At 35.7% G+C, this 20,534-nt stretch overlaps 1 protein-coding gene across 1 annotated transcript in view; it reads left to right on the top strand.

Moving 5' to 3' along the window:
* The first annotated feature begins 4,644 nt into the window (after positions 1-4,644).
* LOC146141170 (uncharacterized) overlaps positions 4,645-20,534 on the top strand; it is a 65,134-nt gene continuing 49,244 nt past the window's right edge. Inside the window, exons 1-9 of the mRNA XM_083392830.1 lie at positions 4,645-4,793; positions 5,574-6,074; positions 6,910-7,103; positions 11,318-11,554; positions 12,040-12,216; positions 17,567-17,723; positions 18,654-18,765; positions 19,086-19,244; positions 20,090-20,254. Coding sequence (XP_083248956.1) covers positions 4,660-4,793; positions 5,574-6,074; positions 6,910-7,103; positions 11,318-11,554; positions 12,040-12,216; positions 17,567-17,723; positions 18,654-18,765; positions 19,086-19,244; positions 20,090-20,254 — 1,836 coding nt within the window. The 5' untranslated portion in view covers positions 4,645-4,659. The remainder of the gene's footprint in view (positions 4,794-5,573; positions 6,075-6,909; positions 7,104-11,317; positions 11,555-12,039; positions 12,217-17,566; positions 17,724-18,653; positions 18,766-19,085; positions 19,245-20,089; positions 20,255-20,534) is intronic.

The raw sequence follows: 20,534 nt of genomic DNA on the forward strand, positions 1-20,534 counted from the left end.
ACGCCCATAAAACATAAAAATCGCCGTTTCTAAATTGTGGTCACAAATTTGGTAGTTTGAATAAGAAAACGCTGTATTATGGGTAAGACGAATGACCAAATATGGCCTTAAGTTACTCATTAAATTGTGAATGTAGTGGCAAACAGTAAGGAGAAAAGCGTTTAGAAAACGCCGAAGTCGAGCGCCCTTAAATTTTGTTCTTTGTTCTGTTGTCATAATCATCAAATAACCGTTAAAAACAAACCTAAGTTTCATTGTTGTCTTTTCTACGTTGTGTGTTTGCTGTCGTATAATTGCAATTGCAACTGATTTTAACCGTTTTTTGTTCTGATGTGATGGAATGTATTCTGCAATAAGCAACCAATGCAATCGTTTTTTGAAAACAGCTACCTCAAGTTTTAGTGTTTTCTGTCTACAGTGTTTACTGTGTCGTATTAAGTTTCGTTGAAAGCCATCGTCGATCAATAAAGAGCTGTTTTTGGCAAAAACATGTAGAAGTTTTATGTTTATGTAAGAAGTTAGAGTTGTATTTCTTGCGTTTATGATGTCAATTTTAATTAGTAGATGAAAAAATTGTGCATTACAGTAAAAATTAAATCGAACTAGTTGGACATTCTCGAACCACGAACTTTACAATGATGCAATAGCAAAAATTATATTTAGTTGAATGGCCAAACTGGCAAAAACTGGTGTTACTGCCACTTTAAGCAAACAGCCCAAAGGTGTAAAGCGAAAGCCCAGAGGCCGAATCATCAACTTCAGATTTGCGAGAAAATACAATCAAGTGAAACTACTTGTATGTGATAGTTTACCACTATTTTGCTATTTGACAAATACAGTTGTTTGATGAGTTTTAAATCAGTTGACCAATCACGCCAACGTGAGCCTGTTGGTTGGCGTTGTTCTGCACGCAAAGCATAAGTTTACGGAGGTTTAAATTTCCTTATTTTTACAGCCAATAGGTTTGTTTAAATCGTTTAAATTTACGTGTCACGTCAGCTGGATAACTGTTAGCATGTTCGCATGAAATACAAAACTTTTTTTACCATACGGTTATGCTTAAGTATGGAAACTATACGAGTGTTCTATTTAGAACTCTGAGCCTGAAATTTTTCTTAAATGTATATGTTAAATAGTTTCACATTTGACATTTTAAAAACTTTTAAACGATGAAAAACATGTTTTAGGTATTTTTGCCACTCTACATATTATTAATAATAATCATGCCTTCATGTTACTTGCTTTGTTCTGAATAGCAAAGCGTAGCTTTAAGTAAATCGTCATTACAACACGCCAAGCTGAATTTTATTGCAACATTTACCTATGTTTTGACGTCGACATTAAATACAAGCCGCCCATAAATCAGAAACAATTTAACCGACATTTAGGCAAACACGGCATGAGGTGACTTAAATCCTTCACCTGCAGCGAGCTAACTTGCGGGTGCATTGTGACGTGATAGAAGCCTTCGGGCTGCCGATGGAAAAACGCCGAATGCACGAGTCGCACATTGTACTTTGCGTGGTCGCCAGACAGAGCTTTATAATGCGCTCCGTTTGCTTTGTATTAGCATTAGGTTGCTTAGCCTTTATGCGCGAAGGTTTATTGCAAGTGTTGGTTGAAGTTTTATGGTTGAAAGCCATAGAATGCATTGTCCTGGCTGACGTAGTTCTAGGTCGTTCAGCATTAGGCGCGAAGGTTTAATGCAATTGTTAGTTGTAGTTTTATGATTTGAAGCCATTGTATGCATTATATTAGCATTAGGTCGCTTAGCCTTACGCGCGAAGGTTTAATGTAGTTAAGGTTGGAGTTTTACGGTTTAAAGTCATAGTAATATAGTTTGCATTGTCCTAGCATTAGGTTGCCGAGCCTTCGGGTTCAAAAGTGTGATGCAATTAAGGTTGAAGTTTTATCGTTGGAAGCGTAGTAGGCCAGTTTGCATTGCTATGGTCATGTTTTATAGTCTTTTCCGACTTTTAATGTCGCTTATGTTTTTAGTTTAATATGAGCCTAAAGTATACCAATGAACGTATAAAACAACTATATAAAATTAGTTTGTATCCAAATGCCTATACCACCGCCTTTGTAAGAGGTTTAGAATAGAAATTGCAACCAATGCAGTAAATACGTAAAGTATACAATTGTGCTTCGTTCTTAATCGGCATTTATTTAGTTTTGCAATAAAAAGGCTTCTATAAGCAATCTTTTGTGTTATAAGTTTGAAACATTGACAGAATTTTACCCATTTGTGTATTGTCGTAGATTTTACCGCTACGTTTGGCTGTGGTTGCCTAAACTAGACTTTACCGCTATGAATGCCGTTAGACCGGTTGTCTTTGTATATAGCTTGTGATTTCGACACAGTCTTTTCAGCCAAATTGAATTAAGCGCTATACGTTAGATAATTGTTGCGTATAGCAAGACTGATTTTTACTTTGACCACTCACATCTCTATATAAGGCAGGGATTCTTAAACTGGGGTCCATGAACCCCTTGGGGGTCCGTGAACTAATTTCAGGGGGTCCATGAAGGCCCAATTGAAATATTAGTGTACGTTTAAAAAGTAAAAACATTAAAAAAAAGAGTTTAATTAAAAATAAAACGTTTTACCGCTAAATGTTAGACTCCTTTTAACTTAAATCATCAGCCTATTTCTGACAGGCTATTCGATTTTGACGTCAATTTATGACGTCATTTTCAATAATTTCTTGCTAACAGGGGTCCACGGGGAGCAAAAAATAATAATTTTAGGGGTCTGCGGTGAAAAAAGTTTAAGAACCCCTGGTATAAGGGAAGACGGTAAATTGCCTTTGGTCTGTTAGCCATGGTCCTAAAAATAATGCGTTTGAGATATTCACTTGAATTTGAAAAGTACAATTTGAGATTTGATGATTGAGTTTAAAGTATAAGGAAATTAGAAAAAAATGGTTGCTTGTCTAGAATCTTACCACATTCTTCCGGGGGTTTATATTGCTAAAATTATTCAGGTGAGGGTGCGAGTTAGCGTTTAGTTTCGGACGGGTCATTGAAATAGCTGCTATTACAGTTGTTTGAGATCACCAGAAATATTGCGAATATAGTCATATTTGACTTTAGCGGCGTGAATCACAACACAGATCCGTTTTGACTATATTATCACGATCAAACAGCAGCAGGGTGACAAAAGCCTTTATTTTTTGCAGCCTGTATAAATAGGAGTATGGTATCTGGGAGGTTAGGCAGAGGTCTATTGTTGACCGCCTGCTTTCTGGCTACGGCTTCTTGCCTCGGTAAGTCGAACGGCTGTAAGACGCACAGCAGTGCTTCCTTTTCTGCCTTGTAAAGTTGTGAAATGCACAGAGCTTTGTATCAATGTTTCTCAACCCTTTTTCGCGGCTCCCCAAATGCTAAGCGTAGGTATAACAGTGAAGATCCAAGCAGAACCACAAAGGTTAAAGACAGATCTTAAATAACTTTATTCACAAAGAGCAGAATACTATAGTTACACGAATTGCATCAATAGTTTTTTTAAACTTTTGTATCGAATAAATCGTAATTTGAATGAATTGATTAAGATTTTAGCAGAATCGATAAGGATAAAAGATCAACAACAAGAAATTTCGGAACATGCTTAGATAATAGTAATATTATTATTTTATCAAATATAATAGCGAATCTTTGGCGAGCCAATTCTCTTCACTGATTTTTTTTCAACTTAACAAAACACGAGACAAACAGCATAAATAAATTCCAGTACAATTAACATGAGTCGTGTATTCGTATTGCTTTCGCAATTACATTAAATTTTGGGAGAAATATTGCTCTGGGCCAATCGTAATACATCCAAGCATATAAACTACTACAGTGGACAACCCGAAATAAATCAAATGACATCCAAATTATTGGCGACCCAACCAAATCAAACGGGGCCCGATTTTGAGTTGTCGCGACCTATGGGTTAAAAACACTGCTTTATGGTTTCCCTACCATATGTAATAACATTTTACTGCGTTAAACCAGGTTCAAAAAGAAATCAATTTTCTCAATCTGCCTGATGTTTTGGATCATAATGGCTTGATGTGTAATTAACGCAGAATGAATAGAAAAGACCAGATATATTTGAAACGTTTAGAAAGTGCTATCTACATCTATATGGGTTTTGATATTTATTTTATACGCAAGATGTAAAGCAGATTATCATACCTACTTTACAAAAAAATGCTAAGCTTAAACCTTTCGTACAAATTTCTAGCATAAATCCTAAACCTTTATACATAAATCAAAATACAACTCTATTGTTTTTTTACCTTTTATTCAGAGGAATAATTCGTACAACTTTTTTCCCATACATACTTAAAATATAACTTAGTGATGAATTGCAATGCCCAGAACATCGAGTAGATCGACGTCATCTTGATTAGGACGCCTCGATACGAACTCGTATCATAGTTAATGTGACAAAGTAAATTAAAACATCACTTATAAAAGTAAATCAAAACAATACTTAAGGTGGGACGCAATTATAATCATTCTGAGTTTCTAGTAGGAGCTTTAATGTACCTTCAGGGGTTGATAAAATCTCAACGATCAATAAAGTATAATCGTATTTTTACTTTCCCAGAGGAGGGGCGTACGGTATGGGACAAGTTTTTACGTCAGGACGCCTGGGAAAGGGACACCATGCACTATGGGGAATTCCCCGAGGGTTTTGGTTGGGGCACGGCGACCGCCTCGTACCAGATCGAAGGTTCCTGGGACGCCCAGGGTAAGGGTGAGAGCGTGTGGGACAATTACACCCACAGGGCGCCTTGCTGGTGAGTGTTCTTTGAATATATATATTTATTTTATAAGAGTGATTGTTAAGTTATTGAAATATTTCTGTTTTCATGATAAAAAAAGAATTAAACCAAACATTTTATTTTAAATTTTAAATACTTTTTATATTATTGTTTTAGTCGTTTTTATTTAATTTTTATAGCATTTGTGTACCTTTCTTGTTCGTTGAATTAATCCTATTTTTTAATTTTATCGGAATCATTGTTAAGTTACTGAAATATTTCCGTTTTTATCAAATTCAAAAATAAAGGAACTTACAACATTTTATTTTAGACTTTAAATATTTTTTTATTATCGTTTTAGTATTTTTGTACGTTTCTTGTTCGTTGACTTTTTCCTTTAAAAAAATGTTATCTATACTTCTATATGTTTTTTTTTAACATTCTTACTACGTCTTATCGATAATAGCATAAAAGCCTATTTTTGCACGACCTTCGCGTGTTTAGCATTGCACTAAATTGTAAACTTTACAAATAACAATAATAACGAAACTTAGCTGCCTAAAAAAAACACCTTATTTCCCTGGCAGGCACATTCAAAACATTAACATCCAATTGTCATACTAAATTATTAAGTTAATTATTAATTTTGCTTGTTAAAATTAATTGTTAACTTGTTCTGAAATGAAAACCGCACTTCTTATAAGTTTCTCTTTTTACGAACAAAACTGTATCCACTTAATCACTGGCAATTTTTCCGACTAATTTTAACCTATTAATATCGCCCAATTAGTCATATGCACCTTATTTTTCTGGCAGGTTTATCCAAAACATGACAGGCGACGAGGCTTGCAAGTCATTCATAAAATTCGACGAAGATCTCAAGATCATCAAGGAGCTGGGACTTTCCCACTATCGGTTCTCGCTGGCCTGGACGCGGTTCTTCCCCGACGGTAAGAACACCTCGGGACCGCTGCAAGGTGGAATCGACTACTACAACTACGTGATTGACAGCTTGAAAGCGGCAGGAGTGGAGCCAATGGTGACCTTATTCCACTGGGACACTCCACAAGCTTTGCAGGATGAGTTTGGCGGGTTCAACAGCAGCGAGATTATTCCATATTATCTCGACTACGCCGATTTCGTTTTCCGCACTTTCGGGGACCGGGTGAAGTATTTTTTCACCTTCAACGAACCCTACGTCTACTGTTCACTGGGTCACGGACTGGGGGTGGCCGCCCCTGGGGTCATTGAACCCGCCATGGGGGTTTACCTATGCGGACACCATATCCTGTTGTCACACGCCGAAGCTTATAAGAGGTGAGTTACAATGTCGCTTTTAACACCTGAGTATTTTTTAATTATCATTAACCTTTTTCCAATTATTATTTTTCCCAAATAATAAATCATCATAAACTTAGAATGATATCTTTTTATCATGTTTTTTGTATTTATTTGCTAATTATTTGACACTTATGTATACAACTGTAAACTATACCGCACTATTATATTTAAAACCTTTAAAGGTTTTTCTTTGTTAAACAGAAATATATTGAGAGTTTAGTCATATTAAACATGTTAAATGTGGGTGACTGAATATAAGTAATTTAAAAGCCAGAAACAAATTGTTTCTATATTGATATCTGAGTTTAAACATAACAAGGTACCCACAAGTTTAACATTTAACGATGAGGAAATACTTAAAACATAAAATTAAACACAGACATATTTGTTGTATATTTGCCTCTCTTACTCTCTTACCCATTACTATAAAATATTCGTAAAGTTTAGTAAGAAAACGAATAAAGAGATATTCGAAAACGCTACCCACTTTTATATGAGCTTTGATGTTCATTCTACGTCTAACTAAATCTCCAACCAATATATTAAGATTATTCGAAACGTTCAAAAAAGCTACATATAGGCTTTTGTATACATTATATGTCTAACTACAACCTCAATGAAACCTGAACACACATACCACACATATAAGAGTCTGCAATGGCTTTCGGTATACTTCTAAATGATCTTTGGTATTCACACTACTCCTCACTACAACCTTCAACCATTATGCTCCAAATTCATTCGAAAAGTCATATTTCGAAACCATTTAAAAGAAATCCTATTTCCTGTAAAACACTTAAAAAATTTCCAGGTACCACGAGATTTACCCGGGCGGCGTGGTGTCGGGTCAGGGGGTTTCCATCACGATGAGCACGGAATGGCTGGAACCGAGGGACCCCGAAAACGCGACCCACTGGGACGCGGCGGAGCGCTACATCCAGTCCGAGTTTGGGTGGCTGGGTCACCCCATCTACGTCAACGGGGATTACCCCGAGTTGTTGAAAGGTGGGTGTGATTATTTGTACTGGGTATAGGCTAATGCTGGAATTATTTTTTTGGTTTGGGTTGTATTATGGATGTCTGATAATATGATCGTAGCCGGTATCTGATACCAAGAGTTGGTATTGGTACTCGTCCGGTACTAGGGTGGTATCGCTACTCGTCCGATACTAGGGTGGTATTGGTACTCGTCCGATACTAGGGTGATATCGGTACTCGTCCGATACTAGGGTGGTATTGGTACTCGTCCGATACTAGGGTGATATCGGTACTCGTCCGATACTAGGGTGGTATCGGTACTCGTCCGATACTAGGGTGGTATCGGTACTCGTCCGATACTAGGGTGCTGATACCAAACTAATGTAGGGAATTTATGTCATAAACTTTAATTCATCGCAGCGATTTCTGCCTTGAAAGTTGAACAATAAAAACTAATATAGGTTAAGAGCATAAGCCAACTAAATTTCTTAACTTTACAGAAAATTTTGACCTAATAATTCGGAAAAAATACCTTGAACGTTTTAATTTCATGTATTTTTCTTGTTTGAGAATAGTAATGACGTCCTTTAGTATAGGGTCTGATCGTGATACTTTTTGTTTAATTATTCGGTATTGGTATTGGAATAAAATGTCAAGTACTGGGAAATTTGCGGTAAAACGCATTTTTTGTTCAGCATATCAAAGCACAAGAGGCTATATTTCGAAGTTATAGCTTTTCGAACCGCTTGGTCACATAATGGAATTGATTTATGACGTTGCACTTGAGTTAACAAATACGTGTTATTGACTTCACAACAATAAACGGACCACTTTGCTGTTACGAAACATAACAAAATAAAACTGCACTTATATCCTTTGCACAGCTTAATTTACTCTACCAGACGGTTTCTTTATAAATAGCCATTTTTTATTTTTATTTTTTTTAAATAAATTTATAATGTGTCTTGTAATCCACCCAAAATGATATTTTGTTATTTTATTTTGTTCACGAAGGGATGAAATGGCAGCGAAGCAATGCCGTTAAATTTCGTATTCGGTATCACATTTCCCATGAGACAAGATATTTTTTTTAATTTTTGCTGGGTAAAGCCACTTTTAAAACTTGGGAAAATTCTTGTGGGTATAGTGGTAACTTTTTACACATTGACATATTTTTTTTTGATAGGACCAATATTCTTGGGTCTTTGGGGTTGCTGATGAATATGCAGTGAATATTTAGTTTTAGTTCTTAGCGCAGTATGGACGTGCAGCTCTGAAATAAGGTTCAAATTCCAAACTCATATTTTTACGATGTAATGCTGGGGTTAGCATACGGTCACGGTGACCTTGTGGTGTTTAATGAGTGGAGGATTATCCCGTAAACTAAACTCAGAGAGCTGACAAGCAGTTTCCCGTCGTAATTGGCTAACTGTAACGACGAGACTTTCAACTTTTCAACTTTTTTTTTTTTAAACTTTGGCCAATTTAATTTTAATTTTCGCCATGAAGATATTAAAGGAGATAAAACACTTTCGTTTTTTTCTGTTCGATTCTATTTGATTCGTTTTTAATGGCCGTATTTGTCTAGTTCTAAATCTGCAAATCAGGTGGCATTTATTAAACGAAAAAAATGTTGATTTTTTTTACTCTCACCTGAGTTCCATAAATTATAGGGTTAACAAGATTGATTTTTCTTTGTTTCTTTTTAAGAGTATCATTAAACACGAGGGATGTAAGTATACAAGAATCATTTTTTTAACCGAATTTGTTTCATAAAGGGACGTTCTAATTAAAGTTCTTGTCGTAAAAAAATTATAAGTTGAAGTAATAAAATCGACAAATTTGTCCTTTATGAGCAATTATTCAACTGAACGATAAGACAAAACGTAGCATATAGCAAGCAAAATGTTTTATGTGCAAAAATGAACATAAATATCACTATTTCATAAAAAAATGCTCCTTGAAAACACTTCATTTCAACCCAAGTCATTTGCCCAAAAGAGTTAAGCAAATCAGTAATTTGGCCAAAAGACTTAAGTTATTTCCAGCCATTTTTTCAAACGACTTAAGTCAAGTCAAGTAATTTGTCCAAAAGACTTAAATTAAGTTAAATGTAAGTGACTTTAGTTATTACAACACTGGTTCAACATATTAAGTTCGTACTTGTTGCTTGCGGAGTCTGTGGGATATCAACGTCTTATTTGGCTGATAATTGTCTGCAGAGCCAGTATAATAGTCGATTGCAATCCTACAGAATATTACTCTGTAAATAATGAACTATATTTAAACTGCATAAGCTTGTCTAAATATCCCAGTTGTTTTATTAGCGGGTTTGCTTTCAACTCTTATAAAAAGACCAAGAAAAAAGTAAGATGCTTTTGTCATGTGCAAATAAAAAAACTGTTGATTGATTGTCAAATCACGTTGTCTGAGTCAAATTTCTATTTTTAATTCATTGTAATGTATATCGTTTAGCGTTTATGTCAAACGACGCTATTTGCAAATGTCTGGCCTGTAGGTGAAAAATCATCGGTCTTACTAAAGTCCAAATTAAAGCAAACCCGAGTGTTTTGTCAGCGTACAGTTCGGCGTTTAACACACCCTTTTATGTAAGCCTTGCAAAGCGCTCGGTTGCATAATTTCGCCAAATAATTGCACAGCCAAGGCATTATTCTTTGGCGTGCACTGGCCTGCTTGCATTGTCATGGTCCGCAAGCTATTGACGTCGCAAAATTAATGTTTTACGATTGATTGTTTTGCGTTACCGCAATAACCGCAATCTCTCTAAACAATAGTATTGTTATTACCTTTAACTGTTCTCTAAAAACAAACTAAGCTACTTTGGATTAAGAAAATATATTGTAAATAAAATCTCCTGAGAGTTCCTTAGTTTTCAATTTTTCGGTTTTACGTTTCAACTGTATAGTAGACATTGTGTGTACCCACTTTATGCAAGTCATTTTTCAAATATTTTCTTATCGCACGGTACTTAGCTCCTAATGTTTGACTAAGATTTATTGATCGGACCGATAAGCCGTTGGGTGAGACTAGCAACGCATATACCCTATTAAGTGTTTGCACTGTCACAGCTATGATTGCAGAAGCTTGTACAAACAATCAAGCTATGCCTTGTATAAATGATACGTACTGTAAGACTTGGTGTGACCATTTTTTACGTCTTACGGTAAACTTTGTTGCACGGATCCTACACGGTTCTCATTAAAATAACGCGGTTGTTTCTTTATTGAGTTACACTGTCAGTGTTTAACGTACGATATGTAAGCTTAAGACTATAGAGAGATATATTATATGATAAAGCAAACATTTTTATGCATAGCAAATAATAGATTTAAATAAACATCAACAATTGCATTAATGCAAACAATTATTGGAGGATTTTTTAAGAACATTCACTAATATTTTTGACAAAATCACCATTTTTAAATGCTATTTCCCAATTCAATTGACCTTGCGTAGAAATATGCGAAATATAGAGCTTGTCTACAAGTCTATTCGTGATACAAATCGTTTTTTTCTTAATTTACCAGAAAGTTCTACAGCACATTGAGGACTTAGTGAGGCGCTCAGTTTGATAACCGCTTTTATCGGCTTACAAACAAAGTAAAACTACTTTTTTAGGGAATTAGGTCGATTTTTTTTTGTCAGAAGGCTATTGAACTTCGATTTGTATAAGTTTTCCCAGAGAGGACCTTTTATAGTCGAAATTGATTTGGAAAACATGGACGTAAGACAGAAATTAATTTGATATTGGATCGACAACGATTTCACTCTATAGTATCCAACGACTTCCGATACTATCACTTGATATCGGATATCGACTCCGACCCCATATTAATAACAATTTTAGGATCTCGCTTCCGAAATTTTGTTAATACTAAGTTAAAAATGCCTGCCCTAAACGGACCAACATTTTTTCGTTTGACAAACATTCAAAGTAAACCAATTTCGAGCACAATGGCTGGATTTTGGAATTAGGCATAGTAAGAATTTCAAAGCCAATAGAGAAGTAGGTAGCATTTGAACGTTTCAAATAACTCTTCGTTTATTCGAAAAGTTTAACATGCTAACTACTTCTGTATGGGCTTTGATATTCATTCTACGTTTAACTACGACCCCCAGCCATTATTTAAGATTTATTCGAAATGTTTACAAACTACTACCTAATTTTGTATTTACTTTGATATTCTTACTCCGCCTAAACCACCTAAATTTTTGTGCAGAAATGGTTTTCAACAAGACCCAAGAGCAGCCTGACTTCGATTATCTTGGATCCCGTCTTCCGGAGTTTACTGAAGAGGAAAAGACTCTTCTTAACGGCTCTTCTGACTTCTTTGCTCTTCAGATGTACACAAGCCGCTACATCGCTCCCTTCTATGATTACCCGGGGATATTCGCCAGTTACTTGTCGGATAGGGATGCTGTGCAGTCCTGTGACACCAGATGGGAGAAACCTCCAGGTATTAACGCCAAAATAAGCCAGTTTGCAGGGTGCCCATTTTACTGAACGTGTGTTTGTAGCAGTTTTATTTTAGACTCTTTTTTAGCTCCGCTGCTGCAAGTCTTTTAGGCATTTTGTGTACCAGCATATGGTGGTTTTGTAAGCTAAATAACTGTTGAAATCAGGGTTTCGGTTCTTATTTATCATACATATCATTAACTTCCTTTTTTGACTTTCTTTAAAATCAAAACGAAAAAATACAATCCTCAAAGCAAGATATGGTAAGAAATATAAGCAATATTAAAAATGCGCTTTAAACAAGCAAATAATCAACTCGCCAACAAATATATTTTTTATCCCAAATGAAAATTATCGAGAAAAAGGCAAAAAAATGATTTGTCGAAAACCCAATTAGTTAAATCAGTAATCCGGCCACAAATCCAAATCCAAACGAGAAATACAAACTTTGAAGCAAGGTGTTTTACCAATGTTATTTTAATACAGGTTCTTCGTGGCTTCGTCCCAACGAATACGGATTGCGTCGGTTGCTCAACTGGATTAAGGCGGAATTCGGTGAAATGCCAGTTTGGATCACTGAGAACGGATTTGAGGACAACCCTGTGTATGACGACTACAAACGAATCTACTACTACAAGTCTCATTTGAACGAGGTCTTGAAGGGTAAGCTTGCTGTCATATAAAAATAGGTTATATAGAAAAATATTATTTTTTTGAAACAAGAGTCGGAATTTTCTTTCGAATGAAAGAATCTGCGTGTATCCAAATAGTAAAAAACAAACGGTACTGGTTGCCAATCCTATTGATAAAATATGAACTAAGAACGAAACTTAGAAAATCGAAAATCAATTTTATACGCTAAATGTTAAACAATAAAAATACCACTCCTACGACCATTATACCACCCAATGTTTAATCGAAGCATGACGACTACAAACGAATCTACTGTTACAAGTCTCATTTGAACGAGGTCTTGAAGGGTAAGCCTGCTGTTTCATACAAGGATATATAAAAGTTTTTAATTCTCAAACAAGAGACCTGGTAATATCGAACAAGAGCCGGTACCCGTTGTCAAGTGGTATCTAATAAATTTCAGCCCAAATTTGCGTTCCAGCGCAGCAAATTCTGTTTTACAATGTAATTCATAAAAAAAGTAGATTCACAGCTGACATTTAGAAGTATTATGATGTGTAAAAAATAAATGTTAAATTCTCAGAATGAGACAAAGTTTTCTTTCCAATAAAAGAATCTGCTTGAATCCGAAAGGTGAAGACCAAACGATTCTGGTTTCTTCCAATTCTATTGATAAAAGACAAACTAACTACGAAACTTAGAAAACCGGAAAATCAATGTTAAATGTTTAATCTAAGTAGTAAAAATTGAATGTAATTTATTTTGTTATTAAAATGTTAGTGTAGTTTCCAAATTGCTTTTAATAGGAGTATTTTTCTTTTCTTTTTTTTATACAACCTCTGTCCTTAAAAGTTTTACAAACAGATTATGAGTGTTATTTAGACCAGTTATATAATATTTCAGCCGGAAATTCAGCACTATTTGTATAGACTGCAAGATTTGCTGAAAACCCGTAAGTTGGTAAATAATTTACCGGGCAGATTTTTTGTTAAACTTTCACCCGCAAGCGTTTTTGACGGCGCGAATAGTGGGTTTTTGCTTTTGTATTCTCTTTATCAAACAAAAGCGTTGCCATCAAAGGAAAATGCAGTGTTTGCATTGTACTTACTTTCTGTATACCGCAGCGACTCTATAGCGAGGCTTTTGTGCAAAGCATTAGGATTTCACAAGCAAACAACGTTTGAAGGTTGTGAATGTGATCAACAATGACCCACTCAGGGGCGCATACGCACACAGGGGGGTCATTAGGCTATGGCACCAATACTATTTTTTTCCCCTTTTTTATGCAATTTAAAAAAATCTTTTTCAAGTTTTGACCGTTTCAGGAAATCTATTCAGCCCAATGTTTTTTACTTTTTTGTGATTTTCACGCCGAGCACGAATAATTCAGATTTCAACTGCGTTTTGTGCGCGAGTTCGCTTGAGAACAAGTGTTTTGTAATAAATGTTTCATGACGTCACGTTACGACGTAACTTTGTGACGTCATTCCTCAAAAACATGCCCTCTCCAAACCACAAAAATTGGATCCGCCCCTGATTAACTGTGACTTTAGGCCGGCCTCATTTTACACTGTCAGTACTATATCTCTGGTGTTTTTATTTCTTGTTATCTTGACAGTTTAGGTCTCTTCTTACCATTTTAAAGGAGCACAGAAAACTGAAATAATCAGAGAATTTACTACAATGCGCTACAGCCTATTGTTCGCTCATGTATTTACTAACCTTGTGACTTTATCAAACTAAACGTGACGTTAGGTTAACTTTATAAACCAAACTATTTTAATTACTTGCTTAAATATTTGTGGCTTTAACCTGTTTTGATTTAAAGATGGCATTTTTGTGAAATGGTGTACAATAAACAATTTGGTACGCAGTAATACAGCTCGTACTATGCGCATTTAAAGTGAAGTTACAGCGTATTATTTGTGTACTTATATAACTGGGCTTTCCCCAGGTTATTCACCAGCTTTTAAATTCACATTTACTGGTTTAAAAGGGTCTGTACGTTTAGTGCCCTGACTTTTCACACCAGTGTTTAATTGTGTTGATTCTGCTGTATGTTTATGTTTTTTGTTTACGGTGATAAACATAGACATAGGGGTAAATTCACGTTGAGGAAACTGTGAACCAAAGTCTATAGTGGGCTATAAATTGGTGAAATAAAGGATTTCAATGTTTTTAAGGTAGCCCATGGGTTTCGTTATGTATGTATAACACTTGTGGCCTTTTTACTTTATGCATTATACTATAAGAACAGCCCAAAATGGCATTAAACTTCGGCTATTAGTTATCATGCATATCGTTTTATGATAGCAGTGGTTATATCTAGTTCGCCGCTAATTTCATTAAGCCTATTTATATCGTAGATCGCCATAACACCTTACTACGGGTAAATTTATCATTCACATCTTTGGTAAAATAAATAAAATAACTCTACTGTGGACCTGTTACGACTTTGACCAAAATGATCATAAGGTCGTATTATGCGAGTTTAGTAAGTTTACCAAAATAACTAAAGTGCTGCCAATTAGCATTACTTATTACAGACACTTGCAGTGCCATCTGTAATCCAACTTCAAATCACAATGCTTTGAACTTCATTCGAATCATTACATTAGGCGTCTGCATCAAATCGCCTGCCGGTCCGCCAAATATATTACAATTTTATATCTTTGTTGCAAAATGCAAGATGTTAAAAGCTTGTCCATCAAATGCAGAACTTCGCCAGTTCCGCAATTTGCTGCATTGTGACGCAACATAGAGTTAATGGTCTAATTTGGACTTTTTTGTTCGTCACCATGGTGCAAGTGTTGTAGTGTTACGCTTTGAAACCAGTTGTATGTGAAAAACTTCAATGAACCACATAAAACACGTATGATATCAAAAAGACAGCAGCAAATTACTTATTAAATTGACGTTTCCATTCTTGCCTTTTAAATTGCATACTTTTGTCGTAATTACATTTTGGGTTTAATTTGATTTTTGAAGGTCAACCGGTCCGCAAAACTTGTTTTGAAATTTTACCGTTCCGTAAGCTAAAGAGGTTGAGAACCACTGATCTAGCCCTTATGGAGTCGATTTTTGACCAACGATTACGGCTTACATATCATTAGTACACCAAAAGCTATCGCAGACTCACTGAATTTGTCGATCATTGATGCAAGCAGGGCAGACTAGAAAAACAACTTTCCTGCGGTGAGGTTCGAACTTACGACCTCCAGCTGGATGGTTTAAAACTTTAAAATAATGTTTTAAATCAATCCGTGGATCATATAGGCAGGTGAAGACATCATGTTGTCGTAACTACGGAGATCCGTGTCTCCTTTTTTGTGGTGTTGAGATTCGCTGTACAATTGCGATAACTCACGATCCAATTGATAAGACAGCGTCTCGATTTAGTTTAATCGCCTTTGCAGATGCTTTGCAACTCCAGCGCGTCGATTGAAGTTTCTTTTAGTAGCAAAAACAGAAGTCATTTTTTAAGGGTTTTAAACAAGCCATTCTGCTTCTGAAGGGCTAGATCACATTTGTTATACCCGTATGTGTGTGTTTTTCGTTAAGTATATTTGCGCTATTCCGTTAACGACCTTTTCTCCAGGTCTGTTTCGTTGCAGTTAAATTCAAAATGAGCATTTTCACTTAAATTTTACCTTATCAAAGCGAAATCAGTTGAAATCAAAACCAACATCAAAGGCAAAATATAGTAACTTGACACTTACAGTTGATATTGGCTTCGTTGGCGACTTTCTTGCTCTCTAACGCCCCTCTCTCCTTTCTTTCCACACTTCAGCGGCTTCGGTGAGGTGTACTAACGATAAGGCCAAAAAGAAGTTTCATAAGGGCTAGATCACAGTTGTTGAAGACATATGTGTGTGTACCTTTTACTTGAAGTAATTATAAAGTAAATTATCATTTTGGTCAACGCCATAGCATGTCTACAGTATAGTTATTTTATTTATTTTACCATAGTTGTGAAAGATAAATCTGCCGGAATACGCAGGAAGGTGTTATGGGGGTCCACGATAAATATAGGCCAAATTAGCGGCGAACTGGATATAACCACTGCTATCAAAAAACGCTATGCATGTTAACTAATAGACAAATAAAACATTGACACAACGTTAGCTACTGAAATAAGGGGATTGTTTGACGAAGTTAAGAATTTAGCAAATCAAAATCAAGACTTAAGTCAAAGGTGGCGCGACCCTTTAACAACACCCCACCTTCCACCACGCATGTTACGTACCATTCCGCTGCCCATGTTGCCACTTAGTTGTACTTGATGAGGACCCATTCTACAAGAACGAAGAACAATCGTTTAAAAAGGCTATTTTGGGGGATTCAAGCGTTGCAAGTGGTAAATTTTATTGGATATTTAGGGGAATGCGTTTAGAACCGGGTAAAAGTGAAAAATACTGTAAGCAGTCACTACAAACCATTGGGAACGGGTAGATCAAGATGCTAGATCAGAGGTCCCCGTGTCGCCCTTACTTTTGTTTGCTCTGACTCAGAACCCACCTTTGACCTGCTATAAGTTTTTTTTTCTGCTCGTAACTTCTGCAAACTTCGGGCGCTTGCACCACGCGCGTTCATTGTTTGACGTCGTTGTAATGCGGCTCATCGCCGAATGCCCGGGTTACCGATTAATTTGCGCTGATCGCGTAAATTTTTGCGTTTTTACGTCACTCTTGGTGTCCACAAACATTGGAAATCGGTTTTAGCGTTACTTTAAGGATTCTTAAATGAAACTATTTTAAATGCGCGTGTTTTCTGATTCAGTGTAACTTTATTCGTTTGCGCAACAGTTCAATTTGATACACTTTATATAATTTTTTGTCTGAAATAAGTTAAACCTAATTCGACAAACAAAATACAATAAAGCAGAAAACGCTATTTTCTCGAATTTAATCCTAACGATCCGTGTAACATTCATTCAGACATCTCAAAATTGAAAACTGTTCATCAAAATAAAACATAATTGCGTCCCACCTGTTATAGGCGATGCTTTGGTTTACTTCTCAGTCCGATACAAGTTCGTATCAAAACGTCTTAATCAAAATGATGCCGACTCGACCTTTGTGGCTTTCCAATTTATTATCAAGCTACATTATACAGATCCGTGCATATAGTGCACCCAAAATGAACATACAATTTAAATTCTAATAGGAATATCAAAACTCATACAGAAGTATGAATCATTTTTGACGTTTAGAATATCTTTTAATTTAGTTTTCAACTTCAATAAATAAAAGGTTATTTGAAACGTTCAAAATGATACCTACTTCTGTAAGGGCTTTGATATTCTTATTACGTCTTACTACAACCTCGAACCATTATGCTTAGAAATTAAATTGTTTTCACCTCTTATTCGTGTATGCAGCTATCCAGTTGGACGGGGTTGACGTTCGGGGTTATTGTGCTTGGAGTTTGATGGACAACTTCGAGTGGGCTTCGGGCTACGTTCCAAAGTTTGGAATCTACTATGTTGATTTTGAAGACGAAGAAAGGGGACGACACAAGAAGAGAACTGCAGACTGGTATGTGTTAACACTCTTGTGCAATTTGTTTTCGAAAATTTTGTAAACTGACCTGAAAGCGATATTTAGCTCATTTGCTGGTCCATATTAAAAAAAAAAAAAAAAACTAAGTTGGTATGGAGTTTAAGCTGGTATGCAGACCGGCATGGGCTTGAAACACAAAAATATTGTATAGGATGAAAACTGACCGCTTAAAGGTCAGTAATAGGCCAACTTAAGCAATAAGCTTTCTATTTGCTGGTCAATAGTTTCAAGTGAATTAGGTAAGATGTACTTGACTTGTTTTGGCCATGACCCAAATTTGTGGTATATAATCTAAACTGGGACTAACTGGTAGGTGCTTAAAACTTTTTTTGTTTTCAAAAATATTGTATAGCAGGACTTCTCAAACTTTTCATTCTGTGACCTCTTTTTAATTTATGAAAATTTTACGCCACCCCTAGGTTTAACAGTTTAAAACATAACATTTCTTGTTGTCTGCTTTGGTACGTATTTGTTGAAGTAATGTGCGTTTTATGGATTTGGTTTTACATTACGCTTGCCATTAGAATATCAAACAGAACAAAAACGATTTTCTAGATGTAACGCTTTGTATAAAAATTAAACTGACTTAATCGCGACCCCTTGAACTCATTGTGCTATCCCCTTCAGGGTCACGACCCCTAGGTTGAGAGGCCCTGTCGTATAGCAACAAAACATACCAGAAGACGGCCAACAGAAACGAAAAAACGCTTATTTGGTTGCCTTCAGGATACCCAATATAGCTCTCCTCGTGACATGGGTCATTTATGGTCACTGTGCGTTACAATGAATGTTATTTATGCTTGGTCAGTCTTCTATATAAAAGTGATTTCTAAGTTTGTAAATTGAGGGTGTGTCTTAAAGTTGCAGAATAAAATCACCAATTAAGATGGTATTTTTATTTTTAAGGTACGCCAACATGATTTCCACCAAAGCATTCACGAAACCAGAACACGAAAACTTTTTCTTTGGAAAGTTTCCTAACACCTTTGCATGGGGAACGACCACCTACGCTTATCAGGTAATACATCCTTTTAAGGATATATGTTCATTTTTTTTCTTATAACTTAAACTGTGCAAGTTTTTAATGTAAATGTCTCGACTTAGGTTGTACATTACGAAACGTTCTGTGTTTATTCGTTAATTTTCTGATGAATAACTATGTCATTCTTAAGCTCTTTTAGTTACTTGTCGATTCACTTAATGAAAATTACCTCAAGTGAAAACTGTATTTTTGTTTTTTAAACCGTTTGAATTACATATCTATCAAACCGGAAAATACGTGCACGTTTTATGTCTTTTTGATGCCTTTGAACCACTGTTCATTCGAATTGCCTTCAGGTTGAAGGAGCATGGAACACGGATGGCAAGGGCGCAAGTATTTGGGATGACTTCACTAACAAGGTGATAAGTCCAATCGACGATGGATCCACTGGAAATCTCGCTTCGGATAGCTACAACAGAGTGGAGGACGACATAAGAATCATCAAAGAACTCAGGGTAACTATAGTATTACATGGTTAAAATCACCTTTTACTGCATACCAATCGTCACTGCTCGTATCTATCATGTTTGTTTATCTTTATTTTTGAGTTTCGGGCAACAAACATGCAACAAAAACGCTAAATATGTTAAAAGCACAGAAATTGTACAGAAAGGACAGTAAAGTGTAACACCCGTAGAGCGAAATATTGCTAACTTTGATTCTGCATTTAGACAAACAAAACTTAGCAAAAAATCAATGGGGAAATATTTTAAAATAGTATACACTATATAAAAACGAGCAAGCACATATGTAATTACTACTAATACATTTCTACATATTATTTTTTTTACTATACTTTTATCAGCTGCTTTGGATGACAAATCTTGGCTAAAATTAGCTGATTAATTTGGTATCGTATCGGCAGCGATACCACCCTAGTATCGGACCAGCAGCCCACCGATACTAGCACGTGGTATCGGGCATTGGCTCCGATTCGATATTATCGGGCATCCAAATATTACCATATAAAACATGTTAATTCGCATTTAGCTAGGGAAGTTTGTCAAAAGTTTCTCACATCTTTTTGCAAAGCTCGGACTACAAGTTAATTTCCAGTATTACATTTATAAATTATCACTATTTCATTTATAAAATCTTTTAATTTTACTTGACTTTATTTAAGCCCATTTAAACTTACTTCTACGCAATTATAACCAGTTTTAGATAGTTTTTCGATGGTTCCCGATGTATAACATGTGTTAATTTAAAAACACCGCAAATTTACTTAGTCATTTAAAGGTAATACAAAGAAAAAACTGTACAAAACCTTAACTAACATCATTATGCAATATTTTTCCAGGTTTCAGACTACAGTTTTTCCCTGTCTTGGTCCCGAATACTTCCAAACGGACGTACTAGCAATATCAACGCAGAAGGTGTTGCTTATTACAACAAGTTAATCGACGGTCTGCTTGCAAATGGTATAAGGCCTATTGTTACTCTTTACCACTGGGATATGCCACAGGTAAGTTGAACTGCAATCGCAATTAACCGGGATCTAGTTTAACAATGTAAAATGTTCTAAACAATTTTTTTCGAAATGATTCAAGTCCCACTCCCAGTCTAAGTTTTCAGTTGCCCAACTCAATTTCAAGTCAATTGACATTAAAATAAAACGTTAAACTATTAAAATTGGTAAATTCACCGGATTATGAACAATAACTCGACTAAAAATTCCAAAAATGCTATATATAGCACGAAAATTGTTTTTCGTTCGCAAATTTACACAAATAACCCAATTTTTA

Source organism: Ascidiella aspersa, chromosome 6, assembly GCF_963924565.1.
Source record: "Ascidiella aspersa chromosome 6, kaAscAspe10.2, whole genome shotgun sequence".
NCBI lineage: Eukaryota > Metazoa > Chordata > Ascidiacea > Phlebobranchia > Ascidiidae > Ascidiella > Ascidiella aspersa.